General features: G+C 42.4%; 2 protein-coding genes and 1 pseudogene across 3 annotated transcripts; 2 read left to right on the forward strand and 1 right to left on the reverse strand.

The window, feature by feature from the left end:
• The first annotated feature begins 8 nt into the window (after window positions 1-8).
• ndufb3 (NADH:ubiquinone oxidoreductase subunit B3) lies at window positions 9-3,140 on the forward strand. Its single transcript, XM_080907908.1, has 3 exons — window positions 9-119; window positions 2,659-2,787; window positions 2,896-3,140. The coding sequence occupies exons 2-3, from the start codon at window positions 2,660-2,662 to the stop codon at window positions 3,044-3,046; spliced, it is 279 nt and encodes a 92-aa protein (XP_080764034.1). The 5' UTR covers window positions 9-119; window position 2,659; the 3' UTR covers window positions 3,047-3,140.
• On the reverse strand, window positions 3,136-8,250 carry LOC308413112 (UDP-glucuronosyltransferase 1A1-like). Its single transcript, XM_080907907.1, has 9 exons — window positions 7,584-8,250; window positions 6,491-6,554; window positions 6,261-6,409; window positions 5,279-5,406; window positions 5,099-5,192; window positions 4,839-4,964; window positions 4,677-4,764; window positions 4,364-4,583; window positions 3,136-3,554 (listed from the first exon to the last, which is right to left on the reverse strand). Exons 1-9 carry the CDS (start codon window positions 8,106-8,108, stop codon window positions 3,284-3,286), a joined length of 1,665 nt encoding a protein of 554 aa, XP_080764033.1. The 5' UTR covers window positions 8,109-8,250; the 3' UTR covers window positions 3,136-3,283.
• Window positions 8,251-10,430: 2,180 nt separating this feature from the next.
• Window positions 10,431-20,701, forward strand: LOC308413041 (dual specificity protein phosphatase CDC14AB-like; annotated as a pseudogene). The gene is made up of 14 exons: window positions 10,431-10,459; window positions 10,564-10,639; window positions 10,838-10,930; window positions 11,020-11,047; window positions 11,771-11,822; window positions 13,703-13,769; window positions 16,121-16,183; window positions 16,647-16,714; window positions 17,372-17,602; window positions 17,694-17,821; window positions 18,859-19,071; window positions 19,208-19,299; window positions 20,432-20,569; window positions 20,653-20,701. The product of its transcript is annotated as a dual specificity protein phosphatase CDC14AB-like (transcript).
• Window positions 20,702-20,792: the final 91 nt, after the last annotated feature.

Raw genomic sequence — 20,792 nt, forward strand, 5'->3', positions numbered from 1 at the left:
AAAAGTGAAAAAAAAGCGTTATGGAGTTTTGTCCCTAATGCCGTGCCATAATTTGCCGTATTCCTGCATCAACTGTCGTAACAATTATCCCAGCAGCAGAGGTCACAACAATTGTTCAGGTACCGAATTTATTCCTCTTTAAAATCTTCGGTGTTTCTGTATTACAGTCGTTTGTGTTTCTTTCTCACACCAGGCGACAGGAAAGCAATATTTTCACCAGGGAAGAGGCGTTTGAAAATGTTAGAAGAATTGCAAACAGAAATGCATTGCTAACGTAATGCTAGCCTCCTTGTATGTGTGAAGTTGACGTTTAATTGACATATTATCCTCTAATAGGTCGGTGGGTTTAACCAGACAGGCTACACAGTAATAATGTTGGCTATTTAAAGAGAGTTAATCGCTGATAACTTTGTTCGAGGAAGTGTAAATAGCGAGGTTAACATTTTTGTGTTTGTGTCGTTTAGCCTAGCAGCAAATATGGCTTGTGGGACTGAATAAATACACGGCACTTCAGAATCAGAATACTTTATTGATCCCTGGGGGAAATTATTTTTTGTTACAGTGCTCCATTTTAAACCAACATTAAGACAAGACAGACAATACGCTAACTAAGAATAGTACAATATATACATATATACATATATATATATATACATACATACATACATACATACATACATACATACATACATACATACATAAGTCACTTATAAATAAATATTTGGAAAAGAAACATGTGTAGTTGTAGCAGCAAACAGTGTGTTAAGTGGATGCGTTGTACAGGGAGATGGCCACAGGCAGGAATGATTTCCTGTGTCGTTCAGTGGTGCTTTTCGGTAATCTCAGTCTCTCACTGAACGAGCTCCTGTGACTGACCAACATGTCATGGAGTGGGTGGGAGGTGTTATCCAACATTGTCTTTATCTTGGACAGCATCCGCCTCTCCGACACCACCTTGAGGGAGTCCAGCTCCATCCCCACAACATTGCTGGCCTTACGGATCAGTTTATTAAGTCTGTTGGCATCTGCGACCCTCAGCCTGCTCCCCCAGCATGCAACAGCATAGAGGATCGCACTGGCCACAACAGACTCATAGAAAATCCTCAGCATTTTCTGGCAGATGTTGAAGGACCTCAGTCGCCTCAAAAAATAGAGACGACTCTGGCCCTTCCTGTAAAGTGCTGTGGTGTTTTTAGCCCAGTCCAGTTTATTGTCAATGTGTACTCCAAGGTATTTATAGTCCTCCACAATGTCAACACTGACCCCCTGGATTGAAACAGGGGTCAAGTGTTTCCTGGTCTTCCTGAAGTCCACGATCAGTTCCTTGGTCTTTGCCACGTTGAGCTGCAGATGATTCTGCTCACACCACGTGACAAAGGAGTCGACCACAGCCCGGTACTCTGTCTCATCATCCCTGCTGATGCATCCAACCACCGCAGAGTCATCAGAAAACTTCTGAAGATGGCAGGTCTCTGTGCAGTGGCTGAAGTCTGTGGTGTAGAGGGTGAAGAGGAAGGGGGAGAGGACAGTCCCCTGTGGTGCCCCTGTGTTGCTAATCACCTTGTCAGACACACACTGTGGGAGACGTACATATTGTGGTCTTCCTGTCAGGTAATCAACAATCCAGGACACCAGAGAAGCATCCACCTGCATCGCTGCTAACTTATCACCCAGGAGGGTCGGCCTGATGGTGTTGAAAGCACTGGAAAAGTCAAAAAACATGACCCTCACAGTGCTCGCCGGCTGGTCCAGATGGGTGTAGACACGATTGAGCAGGTAGATGATGGCGTCCTCTGTTCCGAGACGAGGCTGATAAGCGAACTGAAGGGGATCCAGATGTGGTCTTACTATGGGGCACTTAAACACATCTTTAATAATTCGGAATTTACTCGATAGTCGTTACAGTCACTAGATTTTATCCTGATGATTCTCGCGCTTTTGTTCCCTTTGTTAAATAAGTCGATAGTGCATAATAATTTTAGTGTGCAATGTAAATAAAGCTTAAATTTTATGACTAACTTTTTATCTACAGCTAAGTACCCTAAAGGGGATGATAGACAGATAACGGATATTTTATTGATCCCACAGGGGACATGTTTGTGTTACAGCAGCAGGTTATATAATAAACATAGTAAAGTCTACAATAAATAAACAGCATAGGGAAAGTAACACTGCCACAGGCACACAGTGAGCCTTATAGTATGAGATTTTATGTAAAGTTTTATATATACAACAGTGATTAAAAAACCAATAATAAAAAAATTAGGTTAAGTGGATTTTTATTCCTGACAGGCGTGTTTACCTGTCACAGACAGAAAGAGTTACTGTACAGTTTCACAGAGAATGACAGGACTCATTTCCTTAAGCTTATTTGTGGCTTTCATGTAATCATCCTTTGAATACATTAACCATTTGCATGATTACACCCAGATACCAGAAATAAGTTGCAGATTTGGTCACAATGAACTTTGTCCTGTTGTTTTAAAATAAAAGTTCCTCTGTTTGAACATGTTTGTATTAAGTAAGTTGCTGCCATTTGCTGAACCTACTGAAAGTGAGCGTGTTTCATTAAGTAAAACACAGATGACACAAGAAGCAAATCAAAGTCTGCCAGTAAGGTGAAGGTTAAAAAAATGGCCTGTTTGCTTATGTTTCCAGTATGGGAGGTGACCACGGCCACAGCAAGCTCTCCATGCCAGATTGGCGACAGTGGAAGACACAGGGAACGCCACTGGAGTTCACACAGCAGAGGCTGGCTGCACGGGGTCTGAAGGACCCATGGGCACGGTCAGTATTTTTGCCCATGTATGATATATTTCTGACATCTCCTTATATTCTGTGTGATCTGACACTGCTGCCCGTCTTTCTTTCCTGTCACTTTCCCTTTCTCTGCAGCAACGAGGCGTGGAGGTATTCAGGCGGCTTCGCTCGTGCTGTGACTCTGTCAGAAGTTCTGCTGAGAGGATTCAAGTGGGGCTTTGCTGCCTTTACTGTAGCTCTGGCTATAGAGTACACCATGTTCCCTCCAAAGAAGGGTGGCCACTAATGCTCATCATTGCCCCTCAACCCCAGATTATATGTAATGGAATCTAATTATATTCTGTGTTTTCTCTAGATTAAATATCTTTGTGATCACACAAGGCTTCTTAAGTGTATTCAATTAGAATGTAATCAACATTTTGCATTAAGGTTTTATTGATACTGATGTTTTATCAAAACATCCTTTAAACCGTGATGAGAATACAATTACAACATCACAGTACTTCCAGTAAAAAAACTGTCCTTACTCCTGCTTCCACTTTCGTCTCACTTTACGGAAGCATAGCTTCATGCATTTTGCTGTCAGCATTACAAAGACAAGCACCACAGTAGTCAGCAGCACTATTACATCCAGGCTGAAGTACTGGAACCAGTAGAGTTCATGGAGAGTCGATTTGAGATGCTTCGCCCCTTTATGCCGCATCACAAATTCTGTCCAATACACTGAAAGCTCAAGCGGGTCCGACGGCCGATCATTATGAAGATCTGACAGCTTCTTCACGTTCTCTTTGTACCTGAAAACACAGATAAATGGGCAGGTTTTTTTTAAATGACAGAGAGCTGAGTTAGATCATATGTAAAGTTCTTTCAAGAACAGATGGTACAGTGAAGGTTTGTTAGAGTTTTTTATTTTTTGCAATTAATGTGACCACCATCAGGTTTATCTAATTTTAGGACTTGTGTTAATGTGATGTGGACCCAATTGAACAAATGATGACCTTTTATTTACTTAAGAAAAAGTCACTCAATGCATACCTGTGAGGGGGAAAGTAAAAGCCTATACCCTGTTTTAGTTTAAAGCACAGGGATCTGTCCAAGTCTGATATTCAAAACACTCAGAAATACACTGAGGCACAAATAAAGGACATTTCTGAGGACATCAGTAAAAGAGTTTCTGATGCTGAGGCTGGAAAAAATGATAAAAGTCAGGCTGTGCTAATACAGGAAATTCAGGTCCAGTGTTACACTCTTTGGTGTGCATGACCACCAAGGAGTCAACCTCATGTAGCTGCAATCATCACTACACATAGAATAGTCATTTGTGAAATGAGAGGGCAAGTACGTTGGGTTAAGGTCAGAAAGTCTCACTGAGTCTAAAAACCACATGATACACAGGCACCTGGAAAAGTTTTGCATTCAGTTATCTTCAGATGTTTGTGGTGTGCACGGTGGTCCTGCAAATAGAAACCCCTCATGTTCCATAAAGAACCCCCATGACTGTCACCTGCTTGCTAAAGATGTGCTTGTTTGAAAAAAAACAAACATTTTGTAGACCAAAATGGAAAGTTTTGGTTGAATGTGAGCCGTCTGCTGACTCCCTCACCTGCTGTCATTGATGACCTCCTTCAGCCCCTTCAGAAGAGTTTCTGTATTAATGTCTAAAATGTTCAACACGATTCCTACACCTCTGCTGGCCATCCTCGCAGCGTTGTCCGGCTGATCCCCGTTCAGGGGCACCATCAGCATGGGAACGGCGTGACACAGTCCCTCAAACAGACCATGTGAGCCAGCGTGAGTGATGAATGCACGGGCTCCCGGGTGAGCTACGACACAAAACATGCAGAAATATCAGATGTTATGAGATGTGACACATCAGCGTGCTTCACATTTCAGGATGTGCTGCTGCAGACACACACCTAGCAGGTCATTCTGTGGGACCCATTTCATCATCTTCACATTTTCCGGGACATTGTCAGGAACCTTTCCAGTGTATCTCCATATGACCTGTCATAGTTTTATTGTAGATTAAGATTAGCTGTATTTATTTATAACACAAGATAAGCTGTATGCTGATATACCTTCTGTGGAATCTGTCTGAAGGCCTCCAGAAAGACAGAGGTGATTTCCTCTGGCAGATCTGACACCATGGAGCCCAGAGTGAACACTACAAACCCGTGCTCTCCAGACACCCAGGAATCTAGATCCTGACAAAACACAAACTTGCTTAAGTACTTTGCATTTATCACTCTTACCTGATTGGTCTTACAGTCCTACGGTAAGTGGTGTCAATCAGAATGTTCATAAATGCATTTAGAGTCTAAAACTCATAAAGTCTTACTGGGGGCAGAGGATGTTTCACATTGCAATTGATTCCACCAACCAGTACAATATTGGGCATGAGTGGGCGTGGGAAATCCAGCGTGAAGTCATTCCTGTTTAAATACAGCAACAGTTTTTTAGTTTTTTACACTCACGCAGGCAGCAAATGTCAACAATACACAGACGTTCCATGTGTTACCTGAGCAGCCAGATATCAGAGTCTGAAAGCACTTCAGCCACGCCCACGTTCTCTCCAAGGAAGTCACGGGTTATTTGGTCAAAGCGCCAATACAGCAGTTTGCAAAACAGCGGCTCCACCAATGCCACCTGTGGGTCAGAGGCATTACAGGACAATAATACAGCACCAAAACTGAAGACAGAAAAACTAAGACGTACTGTAATACTAATAACACTGACATACTAGTTTGTCCCAAATGAACCTCATTGTAAGCAGAGATTGACGGTAACGCGTTACTGTAATCCGATGACTTTTTTCAAGTAACGAGTAAATTAAAGCAGTACGATTGCAAAAAAAGCAAGTAGATTACTTTTACTTTTACGCTGTGTTACCGCGTTACTAAAACTTTACATGCTGGAATATGCAGAAAATAGGTTTAAAAGTTAAACACATTTCTTCAAGTCAAACACTCTTGCATATAATTTAATTTTTTTAAAATTAAAATGAATAAAACAAGTTTTAAAAGAGACTTTTTCATTTGATTCGATTTTATAAAATGAAATATTCAGAAAAAAATCAAACGGGGCTGATAGGCTTATTGTTTTATAATGTATTGTTGTGTATCGTGTTTTTAAAAGTAACTAAAAGTACTACTAAAGTAACTCATTACTTTTGAAAATAACAAATCAGTAAAGTAATGGGATTACCTTCATGGAGAAGTGATCAGTAATTAGTAACTAATTATTATTTGCAAGTAACTTGACCGACACTAATTGTAAGGAATAAATAATACTCTCATGACCACAAATGAGGTGAGTATAAAGTATGAAGAGTAATTTAGGAAAGATCATTTGAAGGTACAGCACATATTTCCTTATCAATATGGTCACAAACGAACAGTGTTTTGTTCGTGACCATACATTGTCTGAAAGAAGATTGCAAATAACATTCCTGGAAAAGCTGTGCTTTAAGGCTTGAATATGCTAACTTCCGCCTGGCTCACCAAAGTGTTGATAAATCTCTCTTTGAAGCTCATTTTATCCGTGTATCCAGTGAAATAGCGAGGAACGTATGAGGGCGGAGATGGGCAGCCAGCAGACTTCATGTCCAAGTGACACGGTATTCCTCTCAGCAGATTGACAGTAGGGAGACCTGGAAGTGATTGAGTAATGATAGGTGAGAAAATGTGCAGGTGTACAAGCAAACAGATAACCTGAGTGCAGAGGAGCTCACCTAATTTCCGAGCTACTAATGAGCCCATGGGAAGCATGGGATCTGTCAAGACGGCATCAAAGTCCTATAACGTGAAACAGGAAGAAGGTGGAAAAGCAGAGAGGAGTCAATCTTCCACTGTGTGTCAGCACTACACTGTCTTGCATACATGGTTCACACATGGAGGATTTTACAGATTGTAGGTAGAAAGGTATAAAGTGGCTAAACTGGACCTATGATGCTCATTTGAAAGTAGGACAGCATTGCATGATTCACAGTTCAGTTTTTATCCTTTATTGGACCTTTGTGCAGCCCCCGAGTTCATCATCAGTCTAGCCGAAGCTTTTTTTTATAGCCCCTCCCCCTTTAAGTAAACTTTTTTCCCTCATTGGCTGTTGCTCATAACCAGAAGATTTGAACACCAGGTGCATGCTACGCCAGCCAGTGTTGTACATTTATGTTTGGCATATCTTCTCTCACTGACTTCATCCAAAGTCAAGAGAAGAAAAAGCACTTGCAGAAACAGAGCATTTAGATGTCTACAGTTTACTTGCACATGTACTGACCTGAGCTTTTAAGTTTAATATGAGCATCCACCACTGTTCACATACAGATATGGTAAAAAGAAAGTTCACCTGTTTTCCTGTCTTTGGTTTTACATATTAGGACATAATAAACATCATCTGGTCCTTAAGAGGTTTTAAATAAAGGTCATGGTGTAATATGTTTTACAGTTCATGTGAAGTTGTAGTGGCCCGATTTTGAGACCTGATAAAGCCTATATAGCTTTTAATGTCCTGATGTGTAAAACCTTAGTGTCAGGGTGGGCTGCGTGGCGTGGGTTTTTTATTTTATTTTTTTTCCATGGGTCTATTAATAATAATATACAATTAAAATTTTAGGAACTATACACATTCAACCACTACAGTTACATTAATAGATGTACAACATGATGAGAATTTGGACTGCCAACTTGTAGAAGAGAACCTCCATCCCAACACTCTTACACAGTATAAGCAAAAGACCCTCCATGTACAATTTGCAAAGCTTGAGCTCCAATGTTGGTTTTGCAGCTGATACCAAAGTTGTGTTCATCTTCTGTATTTGTACTCACCTGCTGGGACAAGTGTGATATGAGACTGGCATTGAAGAGCAGCTTCTCTGCAGTGATGTGCAGAAAATCAGAAATGGCCTGGAACTGTCTGAACCGTTTCTTGATCTTCTCCATGAAAGGCTGTGAGGATTTTTTCATGATGTCTTTGTGTGTGGACATCACAGAGTCGATGTAAGCCTTGTCATAAGGTACAGGATAGGTCAAAGTGTCATAGTGTTTCCCCGGGCCCATTCGCATGGTGGTCTCTGGCATCACCACCGTAACTCTGTGTCCACGGCGACCCATTTCCTGGGCAATGGCTTTAAGACCTATCCAATGACTCCCATCCATGGGCACCACGAGCAGTTTGCCTAAAAACTGTGAAAAACTTGCAGGCTTGGTGTGAGGAAGTTCAGCCTCTTCTGTCTTCAGCTTGTTTTTGGGACTGGACTTTTCTGAACTAGATTCCTTTGTATTATCCACAGCACCGCTTATTTCCATGACCACGTTAAGCAGCAAAAACACAAAGACTCCTGCTGTCCTCATTGTTCTCTCGTCAGTGTACCAACCGCTAATTGAATTGAGCACAGAGAAAGTTTTGGGGGAATGACAAAGGAAACACCCCCTTCCCTGAGCTGTAAACCAGGCTCTTCTCTCTGCAGGCTCCTCTGAATACGTTGTTTAAATTCCTCAGTGAATTAGCAGATTGGATTTGTGTGTGTTCAAAGTCCTTCCTGTTGGGAATCTAGGTGAGAGGAGTGGCCCTGCTAATCTAAAGCAATCAAAGAGTGTCATGTGGCTTTAATGCAGTTTCAAAGGGCAGCGTTATCACAATATTTCCCTCCCCGAAACCAGGGTCAACTATCTGCATCGTTTTAACACAGTTGCACTTCAGTCTTTTTAGTTGGTATCAGACACACAACCCACTAATTTACACATTGAACATTCTAATCAAGACACAAAGAAAAATCACAACAGACTTTGTCATTCAGTATGATCTAAATAATGTTTTAAAGACCACAGTCAACAATAAATAAGTGTGGAAATACAGTACATGTTACAAAGGGAAAAAGGTAGGGTTTGTTGACATTTTAAATTCCAGAGCACACAGAGCTCAATTTGTAAACAGACACAAATGCAAAGGGGGATGCTTGTGCAAAGAGAGACCTGGTCAAATGGTATATGTGCATATAGAGTTGTACACAGTCTACCCAATTTAAGTTGCCAGCATCCACATAGAACTAAAACATAAAATTAACCATGTTAAAAGGCTTTTTTTTTTAACTTACTGAAACCTAAATGGTTTAAATTTCTGCTGCTTTTTCTGAAACTTCTTTCTCAAACAATAAAACAGAAGCAGAAATAAACTAGAGTCTCGAGGATCATGGAGCAGGTTGCTTGCCCCTGACTTAATTTAAGTTTATTTATATACCCTATATTTCCAAAAGTATTTACTCATCCATCCAAATAATTGAATACTGGTGTTCTAACCACTTCTATAGCCACAGGTTTTGTGCTCCAAATCACAATAGCTGACTCAAGGCACTTTATATTGTAAGGTAATGACCCTACAATAATAGAGAGAAGACCTCAACAATCAGCCAACACCCATAGAACAAGTACATGGCAACAGTGCGAAGTGCAGAACTAGGCTCAAAAATGGGAAGCCATCTGGCATCCACTCATATATATTAGATTCATTGATTATCGACAAGTGTGAGCTCCTCTATCAAAGTAGAAATTTGGGTAGTTTGCTGGTCTGCATAATTCACACACACAATGCCAAGAAGGAAAGACATCAGCAGCAACTGTTGCTGCCCATTACTTTGGGAAGAGGTTTAAGACCATTTTCAAACAATTTGAAGTCCATCATCCTACAGCGAGAAAGATTATTCATAAATGGAAAACCTTCAAGGCAGTTGTCAAAGGAGCTTGCAAAGAAAAGCGTCTGGACTTCTTTAAGTTGCTTGAAGACGTTTCAAGGCAGTTGCCACACTTCCCAGGAGTGGAAGTCACAGCAAGTTTACCCCAAGACTACAATGCTCAGAGACAATGCAAAAGTAAAGTAAGTAAGTAAAGTAAAATTTTATTTATATAGCACATTTCTAGATAAAAGATCACAAAGTGCTTCACAAGGTATAAAACAAAAACAGTCAAAAGTTAACAAAATGCAATTTTAAAAAGATGTGTTTTTAGCTGTTTTTTAAAAGCAGTCACTGAGTCACTGATCTTAAGTTCTGAGGAAGAGAGTTCCACAGTCTGGCGGCCACAGTAGCAAAAGCTCTATCACCCTTGGTTTTCAGTCTTGTATACTGAATAACAAGTAGGCCCTGATCACAAGACCTCAGAGACCTACTAGGGGCATAGGGCTGTAAAAGTTCAATGATGTACGCTGGTGCATGTTCTTGAAGAGGCCGAAGACTGTCTATCTTAATGACAGTACAAAAGGCAGCAAATATATATAGCGCCAAATCACAACAACAGTCACCTCAGGGTGCTTTATTTTGTGAGGTAAAGACGTAAAGGTGAGGTATGAGCCAGTAATAGGAGAAAATGAGCACGCAATAAAGTGGACTTGTTAGGCAGAGTTTGCCATCTGACTTAAAACACTTCAAATCAATTTTTGATGACAGACACAACTAAAAAAATCCTGATCAGATACAGACACATGTACACAATACACACTACTGCTCAAAATTCTTGTTTTAATTATAAATTGACATTTGCTTTAATGTAATATTACATGAAGTTTGCCAGTAATGTTTTCACAGATGTGTTTTTAACCTGACTCCATGTCTGCATTGTGTGGGTGGAAACATCCAGATAAATGTCCCAAGGTTTTCTAACGGAGCATTTTATTATAACCAGATGAACAATGTCACTGACTTCACCTGTCAGTGGGTTTAGTTTTGTGGCTGATTTGTGTGTGTGTGTGTGTGTTGTTTTTGTGTTGTAATTGTTGAAAGCTCCTATTTGACATCTCTCTCACTGTGTGTTGCAGTTTTTATGCAGACTTTGGGCCCCTCAACCTGGCCATGCTGTACAGATACTGCTGGAAACTCAACAAGAAGCTGAAGGTAATGCAGATGAAGGTCTGTACTTCAGACTCAGGGCTTTGTATGCTGTATAGATATCATTTAGAAAACGCATTACACTCTTATTTTGAAAGGTCTTTGCTCTGATGGTGTGTGTGCACTCCTCTGACAGTAGACGCTTATTTTAAATGTATTAATGCACATGTGCTGTTTTCACTGATTATCATTATTGGTTTATAGTCTTTCACAATGTCTAGAAAGAGACTGGTTCACTAAACCAGCTATGACCAGAAGAAGAGAGCCAATGCTGCTGTTCTCATTGGTGCCTATGCTGTAAATATCATTTCATTTGTCCATCACATCATCTGATTGCCCGTCTGTCTGTCCATTATTAGTTACGTAGTTTAACCTCTGCCCTGTAGGTGATGTATTTGAAGAGAAGCCCAGAATGTCAAGGCTCGGCTGTGTGGCAGGCAGGAGGAGGACCCAAAATGCAAAACTCACACACACGGGGATGAACTCAAAAAGCAGCTTTATTGCTGACCAAAGATAATAGGAGATACAAAACTAAACTGGGAAAAACTAACATAAAGCTCACCAGGAAACACGGGGGAATCACACACAGCATGAGGGACGACGTCACGCTGAACAGAGGGAGACGCAGACAGAAATACACAGAGGGTTAACGAGGAAAGTGGGAACACACGGGGAACACAGGTGACACTGATAATCATAACGAGACAGGGCGGGGTGAACTGAACATGACATGTATGGGCGTGAGAGTCACAAGGTAAACAGGAAGTGCACAGAGGTTCAGACAGGAGGAGAGAGAGCACGGGGAAAACACAGACATAACGGGCTGGGGAAACATGAAACAACCACAAAGGGAGACGAGGGCTCATAAATACATAGAGGGCACACAGGGGGAAGAGAGAGCACGGGGAGAACTTAGACATAATGGGCAGGGGAAGCATGGAATAAAACATAAGGAGAGACGAGGGCTCACAGATACACAGAGGGGCACACAGGGGGTAAAAGCCATGAAGGGAAAACACTTAGGGAACAACACAACAGGGCAACTCAGAAACCATGGCCTAAGCAAGGAACAAAATACAAACATACAAGGAAACTAAGAACACTGGGCCAACATGGCCCAGGACCATGACACAGAAGATGCCTACAGGACTCTGATAGCAGGAAACAACACAGGCTACATGCCGTTTAGGTACAGGCTGCTGCTTTCTATGAAACAGCACTTCATGCTGGGGCTGTTGTCATTACATTTACTGAGACACTATTCTTCTCTGTCTGTTAAATCTAGCTTAGCTTAGCATAAAGACTGGAAGCAGGGGTAACAAGAAGAAACTCCACCTAGCTGGAAATTATTTGGCGACCTTGGCATGAACGTTCCAGGAAGTCAGGAAACCTCATCAAACCCACACTTTTAAGTTTGGGATGGGAGCATGAGGGTGGGAATGGATGTTTGTATATGTGTGTGCCTGTATGTCTGTGTCTATATGTCAGGTTGGGTGTCAGGCGCCACCTCTCTGGGGACATCTCAGGCCCTCCAAGGTTTGGAGGCCTATCTCCCCCTACCACCACTTCCCCTGCCAGTGGCGGACCCCCTCAGACATCGGTGCGTTGGTGGTTCTTTGTGTCCGGGGATGGGCGTCCAGGTACACACCGGCTCACTCCTTGGCGGCCGCTTATCGGGGCCTGGAGCCTGGGGCTCGCTCGGGCCACTTCGGAGGTGGGGTGCCCCCGGCCTCTCGGCCTGGGGCTCGGTCACTCAGGCACAGCTGGCTGCCGGCGGAGCTCACGGGCGCGTCACTGCAACTCCCCCTGGCTTCTGCTCCGCGGCTGCTGAGTGAGCCCTCATCTGGGACTCTCCTCAGCAGTTTCCGGGACAGTGGCGCAGCTGCCCCTCTGTTGGTCTTCCTTGGTCTCTTGTGTTCTGGGGGCCTCTGGATGTCTGGAGTTTTGATCTCCTCCACACCTGCTTCACGCCCTGGAGGACGGGGCTGTGGCCCCCCCACACCCTCTAGCAGATTATTACATGAAGGAACCTTTTAAAAAAAAAAAAAACAAGCGCGTCCATGCTCACAGGTGTACACACGGGTGATCACACCCACAAACTACACCCTTTTTGGCTCCTACCTCAAAGCACACTGTGTTCTGTTGATCTTATGTGCTGCACAATAATGTTTAACATTTAGTATTTACTGTCATATTCCCATATATCATTGTGATGTTGTTTATTCTATTACTCTTGTTCTCTTCTGCTTGTTTTCTTTTTTCTTTCTCAGCAGGTGATCCAGGTGATTGATATATGCTTTTTTTTTCTTTTTTTCTTCTTTTTTTTTCTTTTTCTGCTCATTCTGTTGGTTTTTGTCTTTTGCCCTTCTCCCCCGTCCCTCTTCTCAGCTGTTTCTCTTTCCCTCTTTCTTTCTCCCCTTCTTTCCCCCAGTCAAGTCTGTCCCGTATTCAGTAAGTGAAAATAAAATAAACAATAAAAGGTGAATCAAATGGACCATTACGGCAAGGCTGGGATGGTCAGTTTGGTAAAGTAAATCCGTTGGGCATCTTTCTTTGCCTTTAGACAACAATTCTGATGGCAAAAGAGCCAAACGGGACAGGCCAAAAAAAAAAAAAAAAAAGAAAAAAAAAAAAAGTTTGGGATGGGAACATTTTCCCGTATTATTGTAGGGTTTTTACTGCTGTTGTGATTTGGCACTATATAAATAAAACTGAATTCAGAAATTTGAATGAATTGTTAACAGTTTATGAGCTCTTAGTGAGCTTTAGCGGTGCCAGTTGGTTGATTTCATTCATCTAGACTGAGCTAAGAACGTGTTTCCCCCCATTCCCAGTCCTGAGCTCAGCTCAGCTAAACAGGTGCTGCTTAGTTTTTACACTCTTAGTGATGGTTTATGTTTATTTACAGTGCAAACAAGTCTGAGACCATATGTGAACAGATATGATCTGAACCCTATCCTATTATAAAAGCTTTTGTTTATAACTACACTACTATTACTGTATTCCTTTCACTGTGTGTGTGTGTGTGTGTGTGTGTGTGTGTGTGTGTGTGTGTGTGTGTGTGTGTGTGTGTGTGTGTGTGTGTGAGTGCTCATTTAACCTCACCGTCCTAGACTGCTTACAAGGAATCCACAAGGTAGCAACAACGTCTAACACAGATGATTTTAGTAAAATTAAAATGACACTTATTAATTTTCATTTTGGTCATACCTCATTTCAATGCAAAAATCCCTGTTTGAGCCACATTTGACATTGTTCTCCTCCTATTCTGTAACAACAGTAATTGAATTCAGTTTTATTCATAGCACTAATTCTAAGCAACAGTTACTTCAAGGTACTTTAACTTATAAGGTAAAGACCCTACAGCACTGCAGAAGTATACACTTGGCAACAGTGGGAAGGAAAAACTCCCTTCCAACAGGACGAAACCTCCAACAGAACCAGGTCTAAGGAGGCAGCAATTCACTGTGACTGGTTATGGGTGAGGCGTAAGCGAAGAGAGCAGAGAGAACTACAAAGGAGTTTAATAATTACTAATGATTAAATACTTCAGTGATGTACAAACACACAGGAATTGAAAACAAACGACTAAAGAAGAAATAGCCAGTGCATCAACGTGTCTTTTAGACCCCATTCCTACAAAATTGCTCAAAGTCCTGCCATTAATTAATTAGATTGAAGCTTCTTAATTGCTTCAATCTTAAATATGATCAACCTATCTCTAATAATCGGCTATGTACCACAGGCCTTCAAGCTAGCTGTAGTTAAACCTTTACTCAAAAAGCATCTCTAGACCCAGCAGCCTTAGCTAATTATAGGCCAATCTCCAACCTTCCTTTCATATCAAACATCCTTGAAAGAGTAGTTGTCAAACAGCTAACAGATCATCTGCAGAGGAATGGTTTATTTGAAGAGTTTCAGTCAGGTTTCAGAGCTCATCACAGCACAGAAACAGCTTTAGTGAAGGTTACAAATGATCTTCTTATGGCCTCTGACAGTGGACTCATCTCTGTGCTTGTCCTGCTAGACCTCAGTGCAGCATTCGATACTGTCGACCATAATATCCTATTAGAGCGATTAGAACATGCTGTAGGTATAACAGGTACTGCGCTGCTGTGGTTTGTATCATATCTATCTAATAGACTCCAATTTGTGCATGTAAATGGAGAGTCATCTTCACACACTGAGGTTAATTATGGAGTTCCACAGGGTTCAGTGCTAGGACCAATTCTGTTTACATTATACATGCTTCCCTTAGGCAGCATCATTAGAAGACATAGCATACATTTTCACTGCTATGCAGATGACACCCAGCTCTATCTGTCCATGAAGCCAGATAACACACACCAATTAGTTAAACTGCAGGAATGTCTTAAAGACATAAAGACCTGGATGGCCGCTAACTTTCTGCTTCTTAATTCAGATCAAACTGAGGTTATTGTACTCGGCCCTGAAAAGCTTAGAAATATGGTATCTAACCAGATTCTTACTCTGGATAGCATTACCTTGGCCTCCAGTAACGCTGTGAGGAACCTTGGAGTCATTTTTGACCAGGACATGTCCTTCAACGCACATATTAAACAAATATGTAAGACTGCTTTCTTCCATTTGCGCAACATCTCTAAAATTAGAAATATCCTGTCTCAAAGTGACGCTGAAAAACTAGTTCATGCATTTATTACTTCCAGGCTGGACTACTGCAATTCATTATTATCAGGATGTCCAAAAAACTCACTGAAAAGCCTTCAGTTAATCCAAAATGCTGCAGCAAGAGTCCTGACAGGGACTAGAAAGAGAGAGCAGATTTCTCCAGTATTGGCTTCCCTTCATTGGCTTCCTGTTAAATCCAGAATTCAAAATCCTGCTCTTCACATACAAGGTCTTAAATAATCAGGCCCCATCTTATCTTAATGACCTTTTAGTACCATATCACCCTATTAGAGCACTTCGCTCTCGCTCTGCAGGCTTACTTGTTGTTCCTAGAGTATTTAAAAGTAGAATGGGACCAGGTGACCCTGAATCCTCCCTTAGTTATGCTGCAATAGGTGTAGGCTGCTGGGGGATTCCCATGATGCACTGGGTGTTTCTTCTTCACTTACTTCTCTGCGCTGAATCATACTTGTTATTAATCTCACACTGTCTTCACAGTGTGTCTTTGGTCCTGTCTCCGTCCCCTCAGCCCCTCAGCAGTCAGTCAGATTGCCGCCCCTCCCTGAGCCTGGTTCTGGTGACACATGTGTTTCTGTTAAAAACGAGTTTTTCCTTCCCACTGTCACCAGTGTGTCTGCTCATAGTTGTGGTCTGATTATGTTTCCTCTGTATAACTGTAGGGTCTTTACCGTACAATATTAACTGCCCTGAGGTGACTTTGTTGTGATTTGGTGCTAAAAAAAAACTGAATTGAACTGAATCTGTGAAACCACTGCAGAGTTGTATGCTCTGAGTGCTTTTGTTGTGAAAATCTGTTTCTGCTCTTTTCCTCTGCAGGCATTACAACATGGTTTCCTGGATTTTGAAAGGTTCAGTGCAGAAGAATATGAACATTATGAGGTAACAGACTGCAGAGTGCTGACTGTTCTACAGGTCTATATCAATGAAAACAGGACCAGGATACCGTAAGAAATAAATAACGTACGGTTGTTATTCATCCAATTAATTTGCAGTGCTGTTAGTAACACAGTCAGGGCCAACCAAGGGCTCGTACAGTGCATGTCCAGGCCTGCGTTGGTGCACGCTGTATTTCCTCAGTTTCTCAGTTAGATTGATCCATAACTCACCCCGTCCAAGTGATAGACAGTCAGTGAGTACCACCTCAGTGAAGTAAAAGTCAGCTCACCTGTGTCCACTACAACAAAACTGATTTCGAATGAAAGGTAAAAGCCCCCCAAAACAGACTGTATGTGTTCATTACTGCAGTGGTGGTATAATTAAGGTGTTCTGGAGCCAATGTTTTTAACTGATATGTCGCTAACCTCTATCACAGTCTTTCTTTCCTTTCTTTTTGTGCTTTTAGCGAGTTGAAAATGGAGATATGAACTGGATCGTTCAGTAGCCCTCATTCTCGTGGTAAGATAAAAAATGGTGAGTCAGAATCTCAAAGCTAAAAGCTAAAAGCATGCCTCCAAACAACATCAGTGCTCATGTTGCTTGGCCTGACAGAAGGCCTCTGCAGCCCCTCAGTGCCTGCACGTCCTGAAACAGCTGAGAAGAGCTAACCTTACCCTGCTGTCTTCTGATGGCGTGTATTGTTTCCTGCTTAGTGCTGTCATGTGTGAGTTGTCATGTTGTTACGGCTGGATTAGATGAGCCTGAACCCTGCAGTGGCTCGGGGTTTCCCATGATGCACTCATGCTTCTTCATCACTCAGCTCTTTTTAATTTGTGTATTTACACCACTTTGCATGTAGTTATTATTCACCTCTGGCTCTCTTCCAGTCCATCTCATGTCCTGTTGTCCTCCCCTCACCCCGACCACATGTGGCAGATTGCCCCCCCTCCCTTAGCCTGGTTCTTGTTAAAAGGGAGTTTTTCTTTTCCACTGTCAGCAGGTGCTTGGGGCCGTTCGATTGTTGGGGTTTTCTCTGTATTTAATGTCTTTACCTTACAACATAAATCAGTTGACACTACATCATTGAATCTTATTTTACGTTTGCATTAAGAGACAGTACTTGCATTAAAAACAGACCCTTGCTGATTGAAACTTATGATGGAACTCAGTTATTGTTGATTCTGTCTCCAGGTTATCCCCTTCACACACCCGATGCATACTTCTCATACTTTTGCCAAAATGACGTAACGACCGTGGTTCGTCTGAACAGGAAGTTGTATGATGGCAGGCGGTTTGAGGATGCAGGATTTGAACACCACGACCTCTTCTTTCTTAATGGGACCACGCCCTCTGACCTCATCGTCAGACGCTTTCTGCATGTGTGTGAATGTACAGACGGGGCAGTGGCAGTGCACTGTAAAGGTAGGACTGCAAGTGTTTATGTATGTTTAATTGATGTCATTTATTTCTTTTATCTTAACTTTGTCTCTTTAAACACTTCATCCATTTACAGCTGGATTAGGCCGCACGGGGACTCTGATTGGCTGCTACCTTCCGGTTTACTGCAGCCTAGGCGATTGCTTGGATCAGAATCTGCAGACCTGGATCTATCATCGGTCCACAGCAAAACTTCTTAGAAGAGTGAGTTTGTGCCTCAGCTGTGACCGCTCAAACCAAACGGTCCAATTTCCGTGACTCCAAAGGTCTCAGTCGGAGACAATCATTAACCTTTAGTGCCGTTCATGAAGGTACAGAAGTAATGCTTTCCAAATGATGTGCACACAGACACGTCTGCAACACTTCATTAGGATAATGTGCTCTGTCACAAAACACAAGCAGACGGCAACTTCACCTCCAAGGTGCACGGAGAAGGCAAAGCTCTGATGAGGTGAAGACTCCAGTGACAGAGTATTAGGGAACAATAACGTGTTAGTGGCCTTCATCAGGGTCATTGCGTTTACCTGTGAAGGTGTGATTGGTCCACTTGGATCTTTTTCTGTTTCCAGTTTTTTTTATTTAAACACAAACTGTTTGACATTTTGCAATGACCCAAAAGGCGTTGGTCACTGAGTACAGCTGTTCACTAATACTTCGAGTGTCGCTGGAGTCTTCACACAAAGCACAAGTAGATCAGGAAGGGTTTGAGGTGTCACCTTGGCCTTCAACTTCGGCAGATCTCAATCTCATCGAGCATCTGTGAGATGTGCTGGACAAACAAGGCCCGTCTGTCCTTAGGCTGTGGCATCTATTGCTGTTACCACACAAGATGTTTCTCCATGCTGAGGTCATGGTTGGAGCATGCTGGAAATGTAGTAAAAGTTAGAAGAGAAGCAAAAGGTGGAGGTCAGGGTGAGGCATTCCCCAGTGTGCCCATGTGCAGCTGGTGGTGGTGGTGACTGCAGCAGTGGGAAACTGGTGGATGATAAATCAAATGTAATTTTAAAAAAGCCTGAAAACTGTGTTACTGCTGCAGACTGCAGTCACAGTGTTCAGCTGCAGCTTGTTTCTCTCCTCAGCTCTGGACGCACACTTCCTCCTTACGCCACAGTAGTGCTCTGTTGCTAATGGCTACTAGCTTTGTGTGTCTACTTACACGCTAAACCAGGATGTTGAATGTTATACCTGCTAAACATAATATCACAGTTAGTTTGTGGCGTGTGTTTGATGTTTGTGTGCAGGAAGCAGCACAGTTTGTGGGTTCAGAGTGACGTGCATCGGTCTAAACAGCTGGTCCAACAGAGACTGAGTCAGCAGCAGCAGCTGCAGCAACAGCAGCTTCACCGCTCTGACTCTGTGCAGGGAGGGAACAGGAGGCAGTGTCCTCGCTGCTTTCCAGCATGGATGACCTGTCAATCAACACCGTGCTCTGCAAGTCATATAGCTTGGATGAGGTCAGCGGTGTGACTTCATAGCATCAACATGACCTTTTTTAATGGTTACTGCAGAATTCAAACAGGCTACTGAGTTATGATCACAATGTTGTGTTTTCATGCTGCTAATTGTGTCTTTCTTTCTGTGTCTGTCCAGAATAACTGCAAAGAAGTCAGTCTGACACAGGGAGACAAACTGAGAGCACTGAAGGGAAAACGCCCACCGAGATCAGCGTCATCCTGCTCAAGGTACCAATTGCTGTAATTTAATTTACGATAAATGGTTATTGTGGTCAGTGCAAGAGACACGTTGAGAATTAGCTCAAACGCTGGACACAAAGTTTCTATTAACAAGGAGATATAATAGACACCAATATGTTTTTGTGGATGTCAGAAAACAAGTACATACAGTAAGTGACTCTGTTGTCGAATGCTACAAAGAACGCATGCTTTGTTTGCACGCTGTCTAACAGACAGACTGGACTGAATGAAATCATGCTGTGTTCTCATCTGTGCAGTGTAAATGTTGTGTATAACCTGCTCGAGCTGATGTATCCTTTTTTGTTCTTTGGTTAAACTGGAACCTAAATGCAACAAGAGAAGTTGTTGTCTTTTGGATACTTTAGTTAATTATGAGTGAGATTAAGATTATGGAGGTTGTCAGAGTATTCCTTCTACTGCCTGACAGTGTCCTCAGTTGGAGTCAGCAGGCCTCCATCTTTACTGTACACCGTGTTGGTAGAGCACCACTTCCCCCTCCTGACGGTTTGCCAGAATCCCTCCTACTATGCCCAAGTTTTTGCTGCAGCTGCAGCCTTAGCTGCGTTTCGATTGGCCTGCCCGCTGCCTCTGCTCTCCACCCTTGGCTGCCGCCAGACACACAATCAGTAGATAATACCTCTGCTCATTACAGTTTTTGTTTTGGTCCCTGAATCCACGGCCTAAATATATAAGATAAATAAGATGCTGCCAAGTTCAAGAAACATTTTGTAAAAAGTAAATAGTTACAAATCGGGGATATGGGAGCTGCGGCAAAAAGAAACAAAAGTGAAGGACAGCCACGAACCAAACTCACAACGTGCTTCCGGCTTCTCCTGTAAACTAACATCACTAAACTGCTAACCTGACACAACCAAGAACTGGGCTACTTCCACATGAGTTAAATCGAGGTACCTCCAACACGTTGAAGCGTATTTGTATTTTGTCTCTTGTACAGAGTGTATGTGCAGATGTTGATTCCTGCAGTGAGCGTAGAAATCATCAGAAGAATTTTTAGAGAAATTGTTCGCTGTGCTTGTTTTTGTGAAGGATCAAGGTTAGTATTTGCTCTTGGATCACACACACACACACAAATATGATGTGTTCTTGTTTTCTGTGTCAGGTTAAACCTGTCCAAGACTTCACACTGCTCCATCCTCCCTCCCCCGAAGCCCTCCAAAGTCCACCTTTCCCTCACCCCCTCTTCTACTAAAAAGCTGAGATGAAGTTCCTCTACCACCACTGCTCCGCAGATCAGGAGGTTGGTGTCTGTGCTTTTGTTCCTTATTAGAAGAACATTATAATAAAACCAATATAAAATGTGATGTGCTGATGTCTCCACAGTCCCTTCAGCCTCACTTTGTTCAGCACCGGGCCAGCACTGATTCACTGACTTCACACTTGGGACGTTCTGGTTATGAATCAGCCCAGCTGATGATGGACTCGCTGGAAACTGGATCAGCTCTCTTGCACGTTTAATAGGC

The sequence above is a fragment of the Rhamphochromis sp. 'chilingali' genome, assembly GCF_963969265.1.
Source record: "Rhamphochromis sp. 'chilingali' genome assembly, chromosome: 16".
Classification (NCBI taxonomy): domain Eukaryota; kingdom Metazoa; phylum Chordata; class Actinopteri; order Cichliformes; family Cichlidae; genus Rhamphochromis; species Rhamphochromis sp. 'chilingali'.

Coding starts and splice junctions, on each gene's coding strand:
- ndufb3 (XM_080907908.1), top strand. CDS start 2,660: ATGGGAGGTGACCACGGCCACAGCAAGCTCTCCATGCCAGATTGGCGA. Junction 2,788..2,895: donor CTGAAGGACCCATGGGCACG/GTCAGTATTTTT, acceptor CTTTCTCTGCAG/CAACGAGGCGTGGAGGTATT.
- LOC308413112 (XM_080907907.1), bottom strand. CDS start 8,108: ATGAGGACAGCAGGAGTCTTTGTGTTTTTGCTGCTTAACGTGGTCATG. Junction 4,965..5,098: donor TGAAACATCCTCTGCCCCCA/GTAAGACTTTAT, acceptor GTGTTTTGTCAG/GATCTAGATTCCTGGGTGTC. Junction 4,765..4,838: donor TCAGACAGATTCCACAGAAG/GTATATCAGCAT, acceptor AAACTATGACAG/GTCATATGGAGATACACTGG.